Source organism: Malaclemys terrapin, chromosome 1 (assembly GCF_027887155.1).
Source record: "Malaclemys terrapin pileata isolate rMalTer1 chromosome 1, rMalTer1.hap1, whole genome shotgun sequence".
Lineage (NCBI taxonomy): Eukaryota > Metazoa > Chordata > Testudines > Emydidae > Malaclemys > Malaclemys terrapin.
The window spans coordinates 160720835-160741486 of record NC_071505.1 but is presented as its reverse complement, the minus strand read 5'-3'; the positions used below and the strand labels follow the sequence as shown (position 1 = coordinate 160741486).

Here is a 20652-nt window from a genome sequence, read left to right as displayed (position 1 = left end):
ACCAGGATCATTTCATTCAACATTGAATTGCAGCCAGTTTTGATGTAAAACATAGCAACCATTCAGCAGTAACTCTACACAAGAGTTTAAGGCAGAAATGGAAGAATGCTGCCTAATGGAAAAATACAGGGAGAATTCTACCAAGCAGAATGTAATTAGGCAACTTGGAATTTGGCCAGGATGCTGGAGTTAATTTCCCTATTCTAAAGGGTGGTATGGGATCTTTAATTACTGTTCCAAAAGTGCCCCAAATCTTCTTTATATTTCATCTGAAAGACCGCACTGTCAGTAGCACAGTGCCCACTAGCAACATACTTGGAATCTGGTTTACTACTAATTGACGCCCTGATCATGCAAACTCTTTTGCACATGCTTCATTTGAATATGAGTAGTCCAACTGTCATCAGTTGATCTGTTCACAGGGCTAAAGCTAAGTGCACAAATGTGGAGGAATGGGGCCTACTGCAGCATTTTCTGCTTATCCACTTCCAGGGGTACAGATAGGCCTCTGTTGTTCTCCTTAGTTTTCATTCTTTCTTTCCTTCTTCCTTCTTTTTCTTTTTCCATTAGCCTCTAGCAGTTGGGTCACATTAGGAAGTCTGTCTCTATGACCCTGAATATCACAGATGCAGTAATGTTTGCAGAGAGCTGGACACAATAGCTCTGAAGTATGTATTGTCCTGTTCATTTCAGTGGGTGCTAACTGTGATGCCAATGATGATTCTTTAAATGTCAGCTTCAACTATTTTACTGCTCTTCACAACATATTAAAAAAGAGAGGGAGGAGTAATGGTAAGATCCACATTGTGTGTGTGTGGGGGGGGGGTGCTTGGGAATGCACAAAAGATTAGGTGTGGTAGAAAACAGAGGCGGTATATAGTGACGTATAGGCCTTTGAGAACATGTTGCAGGATTTCTTTTTTCATGGGGTAGGGCTCAGCTTTTAAAAGTTGGGAAATCACTGGCCTAACACAAGACTGCTGCCTGCTCCGTCCCCATTTAATGTTCAAATAGCGATCTGGCTCAGCTCAGCATAATTTGTGAAGTGTGATGGGATCCCAGTATAAAGTGGTAGGGGCACACACCAGACACGTTTCCCACCAGCCATATTGCCCAGGCAGTTTCGTAATGGAGGCTGCCCTGCTGTAACTTGGATGTAAAAATGTTGATGTCCTGGAACGATTATACTTACCTAGGTCTGGTACAATGATCCACGGGTAACACAATTGCAAGGCTAGCTACCCTTCTGTCCCCTTCTTGGCCTGAGCATACCCAGGGCCGGCTCCAGGGTTTTGGCCGTCCCAAGCAGCCCAAAAAAAAAAAGCCGCAATCGCGATCTGCGGCGGCAATTCAGCGGAAGGTCCTTCACTCCACACACACTTAATGCTGAAGCCCTTCAGCCAAGTCTATTTTTAATACATATATTCTGATTCTTCTTTTTGCCTTTACAACTTCAGTAACTTCCATTATTCTGTCGATATGTTTGCTTAGCATTCTAGCGTCCCCCCAAACCAGACTCTCCAATATGGCCTTCGGGGTCAACACCTCCCTCCCCACAGAGAGGAGTTCATGGTCACGTTCCAATATTGCAGCTTGAGCCCCTGACTGATTTTCCACCACTGGGGCTCTTGTGCCAGTGCCAGACTAGGCCCTACATTGAATTTAGCTCAATGTGCACCCATTCATTCAGATTTTTTCCCCTGGCCTTCTTTAAAGGGAGAGTATATTAACCATGTTTTAAGAAATCTTCCATGTTTAAATGTCTGTTGTACGGTTCAATAGCCTTTAACCCACTCTGATCAAAAACACTGCTCACTGGGTGAAATGCCCCCTGTGCAGAGGCACAGCACAAGTCCTATGCATCACTTAAACCTGTTATTTGTACACAGGAACATAGGACTGGAAGGGACCTTCTGGGTCATCAAGTCCAGTCCGCTGCTGTTGCAGGCAACTCCATCGTATAATCCCGTTTGTAAATTTATCAAGTGCTATTTTAAAATTAGTTAGGTTGTTTGCCCTATTAGAACCTCACTCCTGGTAGAGACCTTCTAATTTCCAGCTGAAATTAATTCATAGCCTTATGCTGGCTCTCTGCTTTGGAGGTGAATTTCCCCTTCCTAGAACACAATCTAGGCTGTAGTATTTCATGTCCGTTAATGTTGCAGCGTTATGAATGAAGAACGTTGCTTCGCCTGCTTCCTATTTTACTGCAGCACAAAGCAAAAAGTCTGACCACAAACCCCACCCCCTTTCTCTCTCCCTCTGTGCACTAGCACCACTTAGTGTAGTGATAAATAGACCTGATAAATAGACCTGAGGCCACCAATAGACGAATAGTCTTAAACAAGAACATATTCAATTTCAAGATGAAATTCAAGTTTTGAGTATACCTCAAGTTGACACGGAGGGATCCTCTGTACCTGGGGCCTAGTAGGCCTACCCTGACTGTTAGTCTAACTCTGAGAGAGTGGATAAAAGTTGTTAAAATGTCACTAACCTGTAACAATAACTCGTGATGAGGAGGTGCAAAAGAGAGACGGACTGAATTGCCTAAACAAAAAGGCCTCAAAGACTGTGTTAGAATCGTGCCCAGAAAACAGAACAAGTATGGGCCTGGAAAGCAATGGATCAAAATTGGTATTGGAAATTCATCCTATTTGATGGACAAAATGACGAGGGGATGAGCTATTCCACTTATCACTTCCCTGTTTTGGGTCCTAAAAAAAAAGACAGACTTTGGGAAGAAAATGTGGTGGACACAGATGCTGGCAGACTGAAAGATGAAAGAACAGGAAGGAGTGAACATCACCATCATGGCAGCCACCCCTACCACTTCCTGGGACCCTAAGATCTACTATACGACTGCGCTTCACTATCCTGAGCCTGTGTGGTGTCCAGACCAGGCCAAAGATGGGGACCCACATGACATCACCATCTCTGGCTAAGTTTCAAACCCACCTGGGATGTGAGACCTCATTGCCATCTCTTTCCCCTGTGTATCCTTTTTCTTCCCCACCTTATTTTTTCTCTTTTCTATCCTTTCCTTTTGCCTTCAGTCTAAGGCGACTTTGGCTTAGTTGGCCTAGACTGCATATTTTGCAACACTGCTGTTAGCCTGTGACCAAAAAGCAATGCCCTAATTAGCCTGACGCTGGTACAAGTTTTCTAGGTCTGAGTGGCTGATAAGACCATGTGCAGTACCCATGTCTTTTCTAGCATATAAGTCAGCAGCAAAGACAGAAGCTGAATTTTTCATCTTTGCTATTGTGATGAAGTGGGGGATTTTCTTATCTTTTCATTGTTTTCGAATGGTTTGCACGCAGTGGGAGTGGGACTCAGTGCCCCCTGGGTGTTACTGGTTTAACGAGGTGAGGGGAGAGGGAGTTTGTTGTTGCAGAGGACTGGAGAGGGAACTTGGGACCCCAGCCAATGCCCTGGAGGAGGCACACCCTGGCAACTGGTGACCTGACGACACTCACCGGAGACCCAGCTCAGGAGTCGCAGCCAGTTCTGGCCAGTGGAAGGACAATGGGCTGTGAAGAGAGGACCCCATGACCTAACCAGACAGTTCCAGCCAGAGGGGGGGTGGAGAGGAGAGGAGGCCCAGAGGACCCTGTTTACCTGGAAAGAAGACCATGGACAGAGGCGGGGCCTGGGGCCGGTGATATCAGATGCCCAGCTGGGAAGCAGCGGAGCTCTGAGCTGGAGAGGGCCTGAGGGTCAGAAGGTTTCCTGTGCTGTGCTGTGTTCAGTCGCTCAATAAACCCTCCTGTTTTACACTGGCTGAGAGTCACTCTGGTCTAGAGAACAGGGTTGCATCAACCCCTTCAGGGGGGTGGAGGCCCCAGGGGTCCAAAGCAAGTGGACTCCCTGAGGGGGCCCACGGCGAGAGACAGACATGCTAAGGCTCAGAGCATTGCAGCTCCAGGAGGTGGAGGGGCCTGGCTCCGAGAGAGATGGACTCCTGCGAACCGCTGTCTCACTGAAAGGGGCACCCCCCACGGACCACAGGGGGCCAAGAGTGGGCACGATCTGTGAGTCCGTGACAGATATTCTTTCCTCTTCCCTTTTGTCTTGAACAATAGCAGCTGCAGCTCCTCTCAGCTAACATTTTTTTCTTTTCCCCAAAGAGAGTATAGTTATTACCTTTAATACTATCAAAAAGACTGTCAAATAGGGGCTTTTTTCCCCTTATAAAGACTCCTAACAGCTAAAGGGAAAAAGGAATGTTGTTAAAATGAAACCTTTACTTAATACTTTACATTTCAAATGCTTAACTGTTTCTCCTTCTCTTGAATTTTTAATAAAAGGTTAACAAGATTTTTAATCATGTGTTTGCCATGGTAACAAGCGACCTGAGGTCTCTGTATACCGAACCCAGAAACTTGTTTAAAACTGTTTTCATGTTTAATGGACAGTGATAGTCATGTTAACATTTTTGAGACTCTAGATGTCCTGATTTTTATAGGGACAGTCACGATATTTGGGGATTTTTCTTGTATAGGTGCCTACTATCCCCCACACTCTGTCCTGATTTTTCATACTTGCTATCTGGTCTCCCTACTGTAGGCCCATATATTTCATCTAAAATAATTCACCACCCCAAATGAGTGGATGAGTATTTCATTATTTGCATTCTTTCAGTCCTTTCACTCTCTACAACTGGTAACAAGAAGGCCAATAGCAGTGGTATGTTTGTGAAGCGCACACTTAAGTTATTGGAAACTGGACTAAGACTCCTTTCACAGCAATTGCTGAACTTCAGGGACTATACATTTGGGATGATGCCATGTGCTTTAGGACTCTGTATATCACAACTTTAAGTCTCTGTGAACTCTCCTGAATAGAGAGAGAATCATCTTTGTCCTTCAATTTAGTGCTGACGGTTTCAAGAAATATTTACAAATCACAAATTTTAATCTTTATAAATCTGTTCTGTTTCTCCATATACAAAAGGCAAACAAATACTTTGTCTGAATTAAGTCTTCCGGTCAGAATGCTTTCCCTGTGCATACAGAGAAACATAACAGATTTGAAAAGGTGACTTTGAAATGAATGGATCTTTATCTGTTTCCTGACTACCCTGTTCTGCCTCACCTCAACCTGCCCCAAATGTAAACAAACCCTGCAAGAATTCTTAGCTTGGCAAGAAAATACCAGTTGAGAACAATGCTCCCATGCATGTTTAAAGATGACATTTCAGATACAAGATTGAGACATTACTAGTTATCGTATTCTACAGGCAATTTATTTCCCCTCGTTTGCAGGTGCTTGGCGGCTGCTGCTTTTGATCCAGTGACAAACTGATAATGCTTGTTTACTCATTTTAGCCAAAAAGAAAGTCAAGTCCAGAGGACACAGTGAGATGCAAAGTACAGATAGAACTCTCCCATGCAGGTCATGTGCTCGGGAAAGGCAAAGTGTAGTTTGTATGGCAAACAAAAAAAGGTTTGGACAGCCTATATGTAGTGCTGGTGTCTATCTTCAAAATCCTCATTGGTAGAGAACCTGTATGTGTCAGGGAACAGCTGTTCTTCCGCACCACCCTGCAAATACTCCGAGTAACAAGAACAGCAGAGTTGATGGAGCCCAGTGAAAAATCTTAGGAGTCAGAGACAGGGCTTCTGGAGTAGAAGGGCTATGGCTGTGAAGTTGTGGAAATCAGGCTGGGTTTGTTTCTCACTTCCTTGAGAGCGCATTACAAGACACCTCTTAATGATTAACAAGTAGCCAAGAAGGAAGAAAAATGGTTCATCATTTGCCAGTGATAACTATTTCTTTCTTGCTAATTCATTGCATTTGGTACCTTTCTACTGCAATGATGGGCATATTAAACTTATGTGGGGGAGGGGAAGGAGAGAGAGAAGAATGGGAAGCCCACCTGCTTCATGACTTTGCAAGACAGCAAACTGTTTATCTGCAGAGTTGAGGTTTACAAACTAGGGCCTTGATCCTGCAAACTTATGCATGTGTTTAACTTTAAACACAGGAGTTGTCCCATGATTTCTGACTGCTCTCCAATGGTAGAGGGTTCCATAATTACAGACCTGGTACAGAATGAGCCCTGAGTTCAGTGGGATTGCCTGTGTAAAGTCAACAATGCTCATAAATACTAGGATTGGGGTCTAAATATCTTACTGTAAAAATTCACATGCATCTAAACATTTAAGGCCCAGCCTTCTTTTGCTCCAAAGGAAATGTAAGGATTTTCCAAGAAATACTCAAATACATTAAGCTACCCTTACATTAAACATTCACCTCAGAGCTACTTGTGACACTCCCATACTTTTTCAAACTGGTCTTTTATACTTTATCCTCAGGAGTAGGTGTGCTCAGGTGTGTTGTGAGCAGAGCAATGCCTGGAATGATGCATCAAATGCTGGGAAATCAACAGATGTTTTTCTCTAAAGATAGGGTTGCCTAGAGTTCTCTTTCAGGCTCCACCCACACAACACCAATGTAGTTTCTCTCTCCGCTCCAGAAAGAGGTTGTGTTCTCGATTTCAAGAAAGTAGAGGGCTTCTGGGTTGTGGTTTGCTGCTGACTTAAAATCAGTATTCCTGCAATTTGACTGTATCCCCATGCTACTTACCCTGGTTATATTAGTTTTGTTTTCTAACATGGAAAAGCAATGATCTGTCAAGAGAAACCAACTGAAAAACTGCTAAGAAATCCTGTAGGTAAGAAAGGTATAGTGCTCTTTTAATGATTGCATCAAAACATATTTCAGCTATAAAATGGTGTTTAGGTTCCTCAAAAACTCTCATCGCTATTTGATCTATATAGCTTACCTAACTGGAAATTTTCTGTTCAGGAATTTTTAACTCTGAGAGGAGTGACCCACAATAAGATTTCTCTCAACAATTATGTCATAATTTTTAAATGTGTGGTGGGGATATGAAAGCATAACAGTTTATCTTGCTGATGCCTAGGTTGCTCTCCTTTATACTCTGAGGTCTGAGGTGGTCTTGCAGCCTTGATTCCACTTTCAAAACAGGTAGTGCAGGAATGGTAGATTAGTGAGGTTCTCTGTACTCTTGTGAGTGTTTTCTTTTCTTTTTTTGAGAGGGGATGGAACTATTGAGTGGTGAACTGTTAAACTATAGATGATGGCTAGCGTTTCATGAAAGCAGGACCCCGAACACTTTTTGTGCAACAGATGACTCATGATTGTGGTGACCGGCTGTATCTGAACATCTGATTTTAAGTTTCTGTTTTAAATTTGGGAACTTTGATTTCTTTATGACTCAATTGAACTTGAAATGAATCATTTTTGTTAGCTCATGGAGGAGACATGGGGAACATGCCTTCGTGGGAACTCTTGGGTGTTACCCTAATAGTGAGGCAATGCGAGCTTTCTTGGTTGTGATGATTTAGTTTTCCTGATTTTTCTACCCCACCCCATCCCCTTCTCCCCTACCTTTTTGGACAGCTGTGAATGAGGAAGAACTTGCCTTCAAAGTAAAGCATGCCTCCATAACACCAAAAAATATAAATAAAAAAGACTGAGTTGATGTTGTAATCACTAACCTGCTGCTGTCTCCTCTAAAGTTTTGCTGGAGACTGGATCCTTGCAGGCAGACCTTTGCACCCATTGATCTAAGTGGGACACTAAGAGAATTCATAGGATCCCATAGCCGAATTAGCATTTGGCAGTCTTCTCCTTGCTACAAACTGGGGTGGGGGGGCGGAACTTTGGTATCTGCCCTACGGTGTTCCCAAGTGCAGGTCTTCTAGGTGGGAACATGGCTCAAACCTCTCCTTGGCAAGTCAACCTCATCTCAACCACCCAAGCAGAAGCAATCTGCTCTGTAGCTTTATGCATTACAGTCTGCTTCCTGCTGTTGCTGCAGAGGACAAATTTGCACACTGAATGGAATGAGTGGTTCGTATAATGCTATCCCCTCCATTTCTTTTGCTGATCCCCTACAGCCTGTGCAGCAGCAGCGTATTGCCTCTCCATCATGGAGATGGAAACCTCCTGTTTCCTGTGTCTGATAAAAGACGGGAAATATCATTTGTAACTGCACATCTTCTAATTCCTCTCTGCTGAAGTACATTACATTGTTACTATTAATAATGTTTCCATGTATAATCTTCCAAGCTGACTTTCTTGTGCTTATTTAAGAATTAGGAGGCCAAGAGTAACAAAAATAGGTGCAAAAAAGCTATTCTTTCTGTTTTTAAATATACAACTGTGTAGAAACCAATTTTCTTACACTGGTAGCAGCTGCTCTGCTTGTGTTCATAGCACAACCCTGGCTTAGTTTGTACTGAGATGTGCAGCAGACACAAGGTAAAACAACCAGAAACTCCATTAGGGTTGAGAGCAGATCATATGCAGTGCTATCGTTGCTGTGGGCTAACCTCTTAACATTTTTGGAAGGATCATTTGAGGAAGGATGATCCTGTGGTTAAGACACTAGAATGGGACTGACATTAGTGATCAATTCTGGGATCTGCCACACACTTCCTGTGTGACCGTAGGCAAGTCACTTAGGCCCCCAGGCTCAGAAATACTTAGGCAACCAATTCCAAGTAGGTGCTTAATTCCTTTGAGGATCTGGGCCTTTAATCCATGTACCTGCATAATGGGGAAATATCCTTTTTTCTCTTTTGAAGAGCTTACAATGGGATTCTTGTCAGTTGGGATCTTTAGGTAGTACTGTAACAAAAATAAGCTTTTTTTTTTTTTAGCAAGACCACCTGGGGAGAAGAAAAATAAAATACCTTCCCTCCTCTTTTTTTTTTTTTTTTTTTTTTTTTTTTTTTTTTTTTTTTATTGACATAAACTTATTTTCCGGAGAATGACTATGGGAAAGGGTGGGAGGATACAGGATAAAGGACTGAAGAGGAAGGGTAAGATGGTAAGGAAAACAGTAAGTGAAGATAATGGAAATTTGGAAAGAGATGGAGGAGGGGACAGTAATAAAGGGAGTAAAAGGAAATGCAATTGAATGGTCAAAACTGTAAGGACAGAGGAATTAAAAAAAGATGAGATGCAGATAAGAGGACCTGAAGTGAACAAGGAGGTTGGGAGAAACAAGCAACGATGAAAGTTGGTTCTTTAGATAATAAACACTCTTGTTACATGCCATGATCTATAAGCATTGTACACAAGTAAAAGTTCACAACACCCCAGTAGCTACCATGGCATAAATGTTGTTGTTGTTGTTGTTTTCCAGATATGTTAAGTGACTCCACCAGGATCATGCTGGGAATCAGTGGCAGAGCCAGCAATGAAATCCGGTGGTCCTGACTCTGCTAGCCAGGTTGCCTTTCTTGAAGTTTGCTAGCTGGTAAACTCTCCATACAGCATGAAGGGTTTCTGCTGATGAAGAATGTGATTGGAACAGCTAATTGGCTGATGAGGAAAGCCATGGGCGTTGGAGAATGAAGCACTGTTACCGCTGAGTACAACAGACAACTACTTTAGAGATTTTAATTTGGTGAAAATAATATTCCAAAAGCTGAGCAAGGATTTGTAATGCTGGGCTTTGTGCTACACAGTGAGGCAACCTAGAGGATTAAGATAATAGTTAAGAAGATAAATGCAAAGGATATGAGCAAAGGTTATTCACCTTCATTGATATCAGTCCCTTATTAGCAACATCACAGAATGCTAGATGACCTAATTCTTAACCTCATGTGCTTGACCTGCTGCTAAGCCAATTTAAAGCTTTATTATTCTTAGTTGATGAGATTTACAGTAACCTCTACAAATCTGTTGCTCTTTAATGTTAATTCGACCTCCCATTTTTATAATGTTCTTTGGAGCCATTAGCAGTAAGTGAGACTGATTATTCTGTTTAACATTTTTCTGTACAAATTAGTTGTCCAGCTAACTCTCTTCCACGTAACATGGCTGAACCATCCTTTAGGTACTAAAAGCAGCATGTGGCTGGGGATATATTGTCCTGGTAAATTTGTCTCCTCCTGAGCATCTTGATATCTGTCTCCATGGGAACAGAATCCCAATTAATACTTATGCATAAGCTTACTGGGGCCTTTTCAATCTTACTCTTGCTTCTTTTAAGAAAAGGCAGTAGTGAGAGAATAGCACAAGTGAATTAACCCAAGAGAGAAGTCTTCTTCCTGCTTGACAGATAACTGCGATAATGCTGAGAAAAGTGATTCTCATGCTAGTTACACCGGGCTAGAATAAAAGATTTAAGGCATGTAGGTAAAGTATTAGAGAAGGTACTGGTAGCGTCTATCCAGAGAGGTTATTGGCTTGTGGTAACCAGATTAAAAGAAACATTGTAGTGGGCCTGGATGGCTCAAGGGAATTGGTAATGGGATACAAATAGTCTTTCACCTTACTGGTTCGAACATGGCTTAGGCTGAGAGTGAATGAACATTTGTCCTCTTTTGAAGGCTGTTAGGTTCCTATGAAAAATGGAATTCGACTGAGATCAAGTCTACTGGATCAGGTATCCTTCCTCCCACACAAACCCAACCACTAATGGCCTTCTCATTTGGACAACCTAAGCACTAAATGCTCTTAAAAACACTTCAGTAATTGCCCTACCACAGCAGTATCGTAGCAATAGGATAATGACCGAAGTATTGTTCTATAAGAGTGGGCATGAAGAACCAAGTGCTGCTTACCCTTAAGTGATCTTGACAGGCAGCAGTGAGTGACACTTGCAGGGCCCTGAGCGGAACCTTGTATTGCCGCTCTTTTTGTCTCACCTAGCCTAGTGAAAGGCTATCAGTCTGAAACCTTTAACATGCACTAACAAATACTTCGGATTTGGAGAAATAAATAGAAGTGTCATTAAAGAAAATTTTGTCTATAACGAAGACAGGCCTGGGTAAACCCTGGGTGAAAGTGCAGATGATCTATCCAACTACTGAAAGTGCCCTTTCTGGCAAGTGCGTGGATGTTCTCTGTATGATTAAGGATGAAAGGAACAGTTGATTCACCTGATTTTCATCCCTTGCTCTCTGCGGGGGGGAAAAACTGCTCTATAGCTAATTTTTTTGTTTGTTTAATTAAGCAGGACAGTCCCCTTCGTTTTTCTAATGATTCTCTTGGAAGAGAAACTTTACTCCAGATGTCTGTTCTGTATGTGTCCTCTAGTAGGTTTGAATCATGGTCTTTTCTGCCTCATTAGGTAGTTTGAACTGGAGCTGATTGGGAGTTTTCAGACTAAATGTCTTTTGTCTGAAAATGCTGATGTGTCAAAACAAAGAGTGTTCACTAGAAAGGGTCTATTTTGATGAATCTCCTGATATTTAAAAAAAAGTTTCAAAATTAAGTGTCTTATTTTAACACTTTTGAAATGAAAAGTTTGTTTTGTGCAAAAAGGTTCGTTGTTTCAAATTTTAGTGGGTTTTTTCCTACCAAAAAATCAATAGAAATTACTGACATGTTTTGGGGGGGGTTGGATTATTCGTTCATGAAAACTTACATTTTTTTTTTTTTAACCTTGAAAATTTTCATGGAATGGGAAAACCATTTCCCACTTGGCTCCACTTCAGACAGCTGTGTGAACGCTTTAAATATGTATGTTTAAAGGATTCATGTGGCTCAAGTCTCCTCTCACTCTTCTTATTTCAGGACAACTGGGTTACTTGAAGCCTTTCCAAAAAGGGACAGGTAGCTAAGTACCAGCAAGTAGGAGAAGAGATGAACTGTCCTCTTGTAGAGCTCTTCCCACCTCCTCTCTCAACCAGATGTACCATGTTTCATATGACTCCAACATATGTCTCCTCTTGATACCTTCTCTTCTTCAGAGGCTGACGTGTGTGTGTGTGTGTGTGTGTGTGTGTGTACGCACGCACGCATGTTTTTCTTTCTGCTGACACTATTTTTAAAATACATATTGTATTCAGAAGGGGAAGATAACTAAAACTTCATACAGCCAATTAGTGTGTGAATGGAAAATGAAATAGAATGGATTAAGTCAGTGGTGCTGGAACAATTTTAGTATTGGGAGTGCTGAAAGCCAGCTCCTTACCGCTGTCCGCGCCCCACGCCCCCCCTCTCCCCGGAGCTGAGGCTCTGTGTTTGGGAGTGGGGCATCCGAACGGGGGTAAGGAGGGCCAAGGCTGTGGCCACAGCTGGGGGCGGGCATAGGGCCAAGAGCAGAGCCCTGGGCAGGGGCCGGCAGCTGGGACCCCACATGCAGGGCCAGGAGCAGAGCCCTGTGACCAGGAGTGGGGCCAGCAGCCAGGGAGCAGGGCCAGCAGCTGGGGCCCCAGGAGCAGAGCCCCAGGTGTGGGGCTGGGTGTGAGCTCTTCCATCAAGATGAATGGCTCCTTTACCATGTTCACTAGTTAGTCAGAATGCTTCATAATGCAGGGGTTCATGGTGATTGCTTTTAAAAACAAACCAAAAGAACTCTTGTCAAGTTGCTGCAATCCCTATTATTTAGGCAGCCACAAAAAGATTGGCTTCTTGTAAAGGCTACAACACAACACAAGTGGTAAGAGAAACCATAAAAAATAATTAAGACAATGTGCAACTAACAACAGCTAATCATTGAGCTCCATGGGACATAAGCACTTGCTTAACCTCAAGTGATACTTAAGTGCTTTGCTGACTAAGGGCCTGACCTACATGCTACAATAACAAATTCTAGTTCTACAATGTTTAAAAACAAACAAATCAAAATCCCACCAAACTGATGCTATTCTTAAGCATATAGTGCTCTATACCAATCATGCTTTATGATAAAAAATATAATCATTCTAAAATTTCAACCAAGGCTGGGATAGCCACTTTCCAACATTTCTAGCTCCACAGTTTTCACTCATCACTCTTAGTACTTTCTTTTGCAAAAGTCATATCCACGTATATCAAAGAGTCTCTGCTTGGCAGTGAAGGAGAACTTGTGCAGGTAGGTTTTCTTCTAACCTGAAAAGAAAGCATTAAGATATATTACATAAACAGTAAGTGTGTGATCTGTTAAAGCTGCACAGGCAACTTAGACACACAAGAGTTGACTTCTATTCTGACTTCTTAATTTGTCAGTGTTGCTTTATCACCTTTAGAGGTAAAGATAATGAGCTTCCTGTAACAAGTCCATTGCACCTGATTCTGCTCCCACTCAAGTTCATGGTAAAAATCTCCCATTGACATCCGGGTGCGCAGGATTGGAGTCAAAATTGTCCTCCGCCACACTGCTTTGCTTAAACAATCTATGTTCTTCAAATATAGCCTGTGAACAAACGTTCATGGAGATTTACCTATGTGAAAGTGTGCAGGAACAATAGCAACGTGCAATTTTTGAGGAAGAGAGAAACATTAGACAACAGCTAAAACTTCAAATCAGGGTCACTCTTAATAACTAGTAACTCAAATATAGTTGAATTTTCTTCAAATTTTGCAAATTCCTTCTCTGTTTTCAGGATCAATATGGCAGTTTTCAGGTCAAGAACACATTTAAAGCCAAAGTTCTCAGAGTGCTAAAAGAGGCCTATAAAATGGAAGCTAGATGAAACTTTAATTATGGGGAAGCTGCTGCTTCTTTAAAACACAGACACAACTATAAGACCTAAATACATAGATTGAATAAAACAATAGCACAGTATGATCCTAATCATTGACACTGCTTGGGTGATTTGAAATGGTTGGTTTATCAGATAATTAGGAAGCAACAGTGCTGGAGAGACTAGCAGCTCATAAGACGAGGAGGGTCTTAGTGAGGATTTAAGAGTTTCTACTGTAGTTAGTTATAACTTCACCAGACACACATAATGTAGGATTTCTCTCCACCCATCCTCCCCCATCAATGCTAGTTATTTTCTTCATATCTTTCCATCTGCTAGGGAAAATGCACTGCAGGTCTTTAAAATACCTTACACTAGGTGAAAGACCAAAGGAAAAGCAGCCATTTTTGTAATAATATCTGATTTATTTCTTCAACCCCTTATGAGACTGATCAGACCCTATAACACCCCATGCAAGACTTGACATCAGAAATGTTGATAGTCTGACAAAAATAAACAGATAATACCAAGTATTACTTTGAGCATAAAATAGAAGACACATGATCTTTCACAATCGGGGGCAATTGTCAGGTGGGAGTTTTTTCTTGTTTACATGTTGACATAGACTGTGTGTGATCCTTTATAGGCCATGGCATGACAGTGAGTCACACAGGAAATTAAACTACATATGTCTTTATGCGACGAGCCATTGCCCAAATTTAATTAGGTAGGATTACAAATCGATAATAGGCTTCATTAGCATAATGTTATTCCCATGAAAATATGTGGTGGGATTATGAATTTAAATCATTTCTCCAAAGAACACACAGATTTCATTCATCAAAGCAACAGCAATTTTCACTTCAAGAAACATTCCTGATTTACATAATGATTCTCAACTCATGATGCAAGATTTATAAATCACATTGTCAATCTAAAAGATGCCCTCTATTCAAATTATGAAGCCTCTGTGACTAGGGACCCATTATTCTGAATGGAGAAGCCATAAAAACATCAGTACCTCTGACTTAAAATTGATCTATTAGGTAATAATGTTTCAAGTGGAACTTGGTACTCCATTTATCAAAAATGTATGTCTGTAGTTGGGTTTCACACTGGATATTAATGAAAGCCTGTATATTTCAATCATGATGTAGATTTTACAGCCAATATGGACATAAAATGAAGTGGCTGAAGGAGAGGCGTCCAGGCTGTGAAGACTGTCTCCATCCAAATGTCCCAAAAGTCAGAGGTGCTTGGATCTGAGCCACAGGCCAATGTTGAGTAGTTTTTCTTTTTTAATTCACTTCTGAGTGAAGCTAGTTTGCTGTTTGACACCTCCAGTATAAGTGGACAAGAACCCAGTCTCTTGGCCATCAGAATGTTCCGCTATTATAATTCAGCATTTCCATTTTCACAGCAGCCTTAGAAAAGGTAGGCTTTTCATTTTTCATTAGTGGTTCCTCTGGACCATCAATCAGCTTCCTTACATTTTGGGTATAGATCAAAAGTAAAGGTTGAAAAATGAATTAATAAAATGCAGCAGAGTGGCATCAAAGGATTAGTAAGAGGTATAGGGAAGCTTGAGTGGGAAATCTCTTGGAAGAGAAGGGAGGAGGCAAGTCCCTGTTCCTTAGGGGGGCTGTGTGTGTGTGTGTTTCCACTTCAGTTTGTAAAGGGTGGCAAGGGGCAGTGTACTGTGAGAGAAGCAGAACCCTGATTGGGGTGGAGTTTCCCTGATTATGGGTCCTATAAAGACAGCTAAACAGTCAGCCAGCGGCACAGGAGCCAGCAAACAGAACTGTAAACGGGAGTTTGTAAAGGAAGTTTGGGGAGGGTCATGTTTGGAGTCTTGGTTTTTCATTTTCCTTGACAGGAGGTTAGGCAGGAAGGCCATGATAGATAGTCAGCAGTGGTAGTGACCCAAGGAATGGAAGAAGCAATGAAGATGACTGGATGTGGAAGCTGTGGGCAGGGCCGGCTCCAGGTACCAGCCCAGCAAGCAGGTGCTTGGGCGGCCAAGGGGAAGGGGGCGGCATGTCCAGCTCTTCGGCGGCAATTCGGCGGCAGGTCCCTCACTCCCTTTCGGAGCAAAATCGCGATCATGGCTTTTTTTTTTTTTTTTTTTTTTTTTTTTTTGCTGCTTGGGGGCAGCAAAAACCCTGGAGCCGGCCCTGGCTGTGGGTTGTTGTACATGTTTCTGGAGTGGGTACCTGAAAAGAGTTTTGTATGGAGTACCACCTGATCAAGCTGATGGAAGAAAAGATCTGAGGCTTGGAGACACACGTGGAAAGTATGGTTGAATTTTGAAGGGGATTTGACCAGATGATGAGGGAAGGTGAGAGGAGCTGAAGGGAAAAGTCAAGACTGGTGGATGCAAGGTGGACTGAAGAACTCTAAGGGGAGACTGCTGGGTTAGGAAAGTGGCCAGTGGAAGCATGTGACTATGAGAACCAAGCAGAGAAAAAATAGAGCTCAGGAATAGCTTTGCTGAGTTGGAAAATGAAGAAGGGGCCCAGCAGGCAGTAACTGAAGGCGGGAGGGCCAGGAAAAAGAGAAGCTAGTCCTGTAAGAAGAGGGGAAGAGCCAATCGAGATATCCAGAGTTCAGAGCCCCAGAAGGATGCAGAATGCCTCACAGAAGATTGCAAGGGAGAATTAAAAAACAAGATGACTTGAAGCCAAAAGGAACAGAAGGAAGGCTGAGAATCACACCATCACGAAGAAAAGATAAGTCTACATTTTTGGTGACTCTCTACTAAGAAGAACAGACAGGCCTGTCCCTAGAGCTGATCCAGAGAACAGAAGGGTGTGCTGTCTTCCAAGAGCTAAGATATGGGATGTGGACCTGAGGCTGAAGAGGATCCTAAAGACACTTAAGGAAATGGAGGCTCAGGTGATCTTCAGTGGGATTCTTCCCATCCCTAGAGGAGGAGAATCAAGGTATGATGATCAACAAATGGCTCAGGCAGTGGTGCTATAAGGAGGGATTTGGGATGTTTGACCACTGGGAGGCATTCATGGGGAGAGGACTGTTTGTATGGAATGGACTCCACCTGCATAGGGAGGGAAATAGACTTCTGGAGTGGAGGTTGGCATAATTGATTAATAATAATATATGGAGATATACCTATCTCATAGAACTGGAAGGGACCCCAAAAGTCCAACCCCCTGGCTTCACTAGCAGGACCAAGTACTGATTTTTGCCCCAGCTCCCTAGGTGGCCCCGTCAAGGATTGAACTTACCCCTGGGTTTTGCAGACTAATGCTCAAACCACTGAGCTACCCCTCCTCTCAGCTTTAAATTGGGAATTTGGAGGAGACAGTCAGGAGACACTCAGTAATCGCCACACCTGATTCTATCATTGAGTGGGAGAAAAATCAAGTAAGAAAAGATACAGCAATGGAGAAAGGAACAGCAGTGGGTAGGAGAATGGACAATAAGAGGAAAGTCAGGTAGGTAACACTGGCAGTAGAATGACTATTCAGTTCAGGGCCACCGGGGGGGGCAAGTGGGTCAGTTTGCCCCGGGCCCCACAGGGGCCCCCACGAGAATATAGTATTCTACAGTATTGCAACTTTTTTTATGGAAGGCCCCCAAAATTGCTTTGCCCCAAGCCCCGTGAATCCTCTGGGTGGCCCTGATTCAGTCAGGAGGAATGTGGCGAAGCCAAGCAGCAACAACTAAGATGTTTGTACGCCAATGCATGGAGCCTGGGTAACAAAATGGAGGCACTAGAACTACTGGTGCAGGAAGTGAAACCAGATATTACAGGGATAACAAACATGGTGGAATAATAGTCATGACTGGAGTATAGCTATTGAAGGATGTGTGCTGTTCAGGAAAGACACAAATAAAGGCTAAGGGGTGTAGTAGCATTGTATATTAATGATGAGGTAGACTGTTTAAAAAAAAATTAGAAGTGTTGGATGGATAAAAGAGTCTGGGTCAAAATCAATTTGGGGAAGAAAGCTACTAGAGGTTCCCTTGGGGTAGTGCTTGGGGTATTCTACAGACCGCCAGAATCCGATTCAGATGCGGATAGAGACATCTTTAATGTTTGTAATAAAATAACTAGTACTCAGAATTGTTTGAGTATGGAAGACTTTAATTTCACAGCTACAGATTGGAGGACAAGTGCTACTAATAATGGTAGGACCCAGATTTTCTTGAATGTGATAGCTATTATATTTCTTCACTCCAATAATCACTGAACCAACAAAAGGTGATGCCATTTTAGATTTGGTATTTGTGAGTAGCAAGGACCTCCTAGAAGAACTGGTTGTAGGAGCAAACTTGATTTGAGTGATCATGAGCTAATTCAGTTTAAATTAAACTAAATGGAAAGATAAATAAAATAGATCTGCAACTTGGCTCCTTCATTTCAAAAGGGCAAACCTTAAAAAAAATTAAGGGAATTAGTTAAAGTGGACTGGACTGAAGAACTCAAGGATCTAAATGTGGCGGAGGCTTGGAATTAGTTTCTGCAACTTTGACTTAAAGTATCGGAAGCCTGCATCCCAAGCAAGGGATAAAATACAACATGGTTTTACAAAAGGTAGATCATGCCTAATCTCCTTCTATGAGAAGCTAACTGATTTTTGGCACAGGATGTGCAGTAAATCTACCTGGATTTCAGTAAGGCATTTTAGACAGTTCCACATGGGACGTTATTAGTTAAATTGGAGAAGATGGGGATTAATATGAGAATTGAAAGGTGGATAAGGAACTGATTAAAGGGGAGACTACAATGGGTCATACTGAAAGGTGAACTGTCAGGCTGGAGGAAGATTACTAGTGGAGATCCTCATAGATCGGTCTTGGGACCAATTTTATTTAACATTCTTATTAATGACCCTGGCACAAAAAGTGGGTGTGCGCTAATAAAATTTGTGGATGACACAAAGTTGGGAGGTATTGCCAATATGGAGGAGGACCAGAATATCCCACAAGAAGATCTGGATGACTTTGAAAACTGGAGTAATAGAATTGGGATGAAATTTAATAATGCAAAGTGCAAGGTCATGCACTTCGAGACAAATCACCAATTTATAGCAAAAATTGATATTAATCAGTCAGCAGAGACTGAGGAGGAGAAAGACCTGGGTGTATTGATTGATCACAAGATGACTGAGCCGCCAATGTGATGTGGCTGTGGAAAAAAGCTAATGCAGTCCTAGGATGCATCAGGCAAGGTATTTCCAGTAGAGACGGAAGTGTTAGTGTCATTATATGAGACACTGCTGAGACCGCATCTGGAATACTGTGTGCAATTCTGGTCTCCCATGTTTAAGATAGATGAATTCAAATTTGAACAGATGCAGAGAGAGGCTACTAACATGATCCACGGTATGCAAAACCTACCTTATGAGAGGAGACTCAGAGTTTGGCTTGTTTAGCCTAATTAAAAGAAGGCTGAGGAGAGAGATGATTGCTCTCTATAAATACATCAGAGGGATAAAAACTTAAATAACTCCTCTCCTTCCCTGGTAAAGTACCAGCGTGGATACAAGAACAAATGGCTATAAACTGGCCATCGACAAGTTTAGGCTTGAAATTACATGAAGGTTTCTAACAATCGGAGAAGTGAATTTGTGAAACAGCCTTCCAAGGGAAGCAGTGAGGGCAAAAAAACTAAGTGGCTTAAAGACTGAGCCAGAGGTTATGGGTCTATTACAGGAATGGGTGGGTGAGAGTCTGTGGCCTGCAATGTGCAGGAAGTCAGAGTAGATAATCACGATGGTCCCTTCTGGCCTTAAAGCCTAGAAGTCGATGCATCTCAGAATGAAATATAAAACACTAGCAGAAAATATAAATAAAAGCATATTATATAACTCTTGAGTCTCACTGTCCTGGAAGCTCTTTTGAGTGAGTAAATTCTGTGCATTAGGTAGTGAACAAGAATTCTGCACCACAGACTGTACTTGGTTCATCTTGTTTGACACGTATAGTTTAATTTCACTAATTTCTCATGTACTTAGTGCATGTAAAAATGTTTAGTAATAAGACTTCATTATGGCAATGACTCTTAAATCTGTGAGGAGTGGAGTAAGATGGCTGGGTTGTTGAGAGACTTAGGGGTTGAAGGAGTCCTGCAATTAGACTGGTAAGTTTCTCCTGCATAATGCAATATAGAGAGGCTCTACTTAGCTCCTACCCAACAACAAAGCCAATTTAAGGCTACACAGATTTGTAAATCATGTTCTGTACCCAAAAGCAGCTGAAACAAAACCCAAATACCCAGTGTATAATGTAAAACACAAGCCTTACGACAGTATTCCTGCCAGCATGCCTTTCTGAAGGCTTCCCTTGCACAAAGAGACTGCCTGATATTGTTACCAAAAAGGGGTGGGTCAGGAAAGAATGGCTTCCAAGGCAGAATCTGTCTATAGCAGTTTGTTCTTAGTGTGATCTAAATGATAATAGATAATACTATTAGGAGTACATCTGTATATATAAGCAAAAGGCTGATTGATTAGCTATTTATTAAAAGTCCATTGTTTCTGTAGTTTATAATCATCCATAACATCGTCTAGAAGCATTTAATGTGTTCTAGATGACTAGAAGCATATGACACTTTTGTCTGTAACATGCTTATAAAATCTATCATTAATTAAAGCTTTATAAACTATTTATTAAATTTATCCTTAGTATAAAGTGCAACCGTTACTTGGATTGCAGTAGCAGCCATAATGTGCGAGGCACTTTCCAAACACAGAGGAAGAGACAGTCCTTGACCAAAAGTGCCTTTGATTGGAGGCTTTAAAATTGCTTTACACACACAAGTTTTCTCTGGTGGGGAAAGAGCAGAACTACCTTCTCTTGTTGCTGTCTTGCCAGAGGACAAAAACATCGTTTTTAATTTCTAGCTAGAGTTCAGAAGGGTGGACGACTACACTGTCTCTGTAAATCAGATCTGAGTTTGTTGTTAGTCCCTGTGCAGTTTAGATCAGAACTTTGATTTCTGGGATGATCATCAAAGCTGCAGCCTTTTCCCCTTCCTTCGTCTAGATCTTTTTGTTTTAGTAATTACAACTTTTCAAGCTGATATGCAACTCAGTAGACACAAGGAATGGGGAAAATATTTCCAGTGTAATCTGGTATAAAAGACTAAAAATGTTACTAAGTAAACATTTAATCTCCCAAATGTTGGCAGGTTCAGGGTGGGTTTTTTTTTTTCTTTCTAATCATATCTGGTAACTTTGGGAGTGAC

The 20652-nt window shown here is 41.9% G+C and overlaps 1 protein-coding gene across 1 annotated transcript in view; it reads right to left on the bottom strand.

Moving 5' to 3' along the window:
* Positions 1 to 12203: 12203 nt before the first annotated feature.
* Positions 12204 to 20652, bottom strand: part of LOC128846457 (uncharacterized) — a 37488-nt gene continuing 29039 nt past the window's right edge. The window contains exon 4 of the mRNA XM_054045569.1: positions 12204 to 12864. Within this exon, the coding sequence (XP_053901544.1) occupies positions 12757 to 12864 (108 nt within the window). The 3' untranslated portion in view covers positions 12204 to 12756. The remainder of the gene's footprint in view (positions 12865 to 20652) is intronic.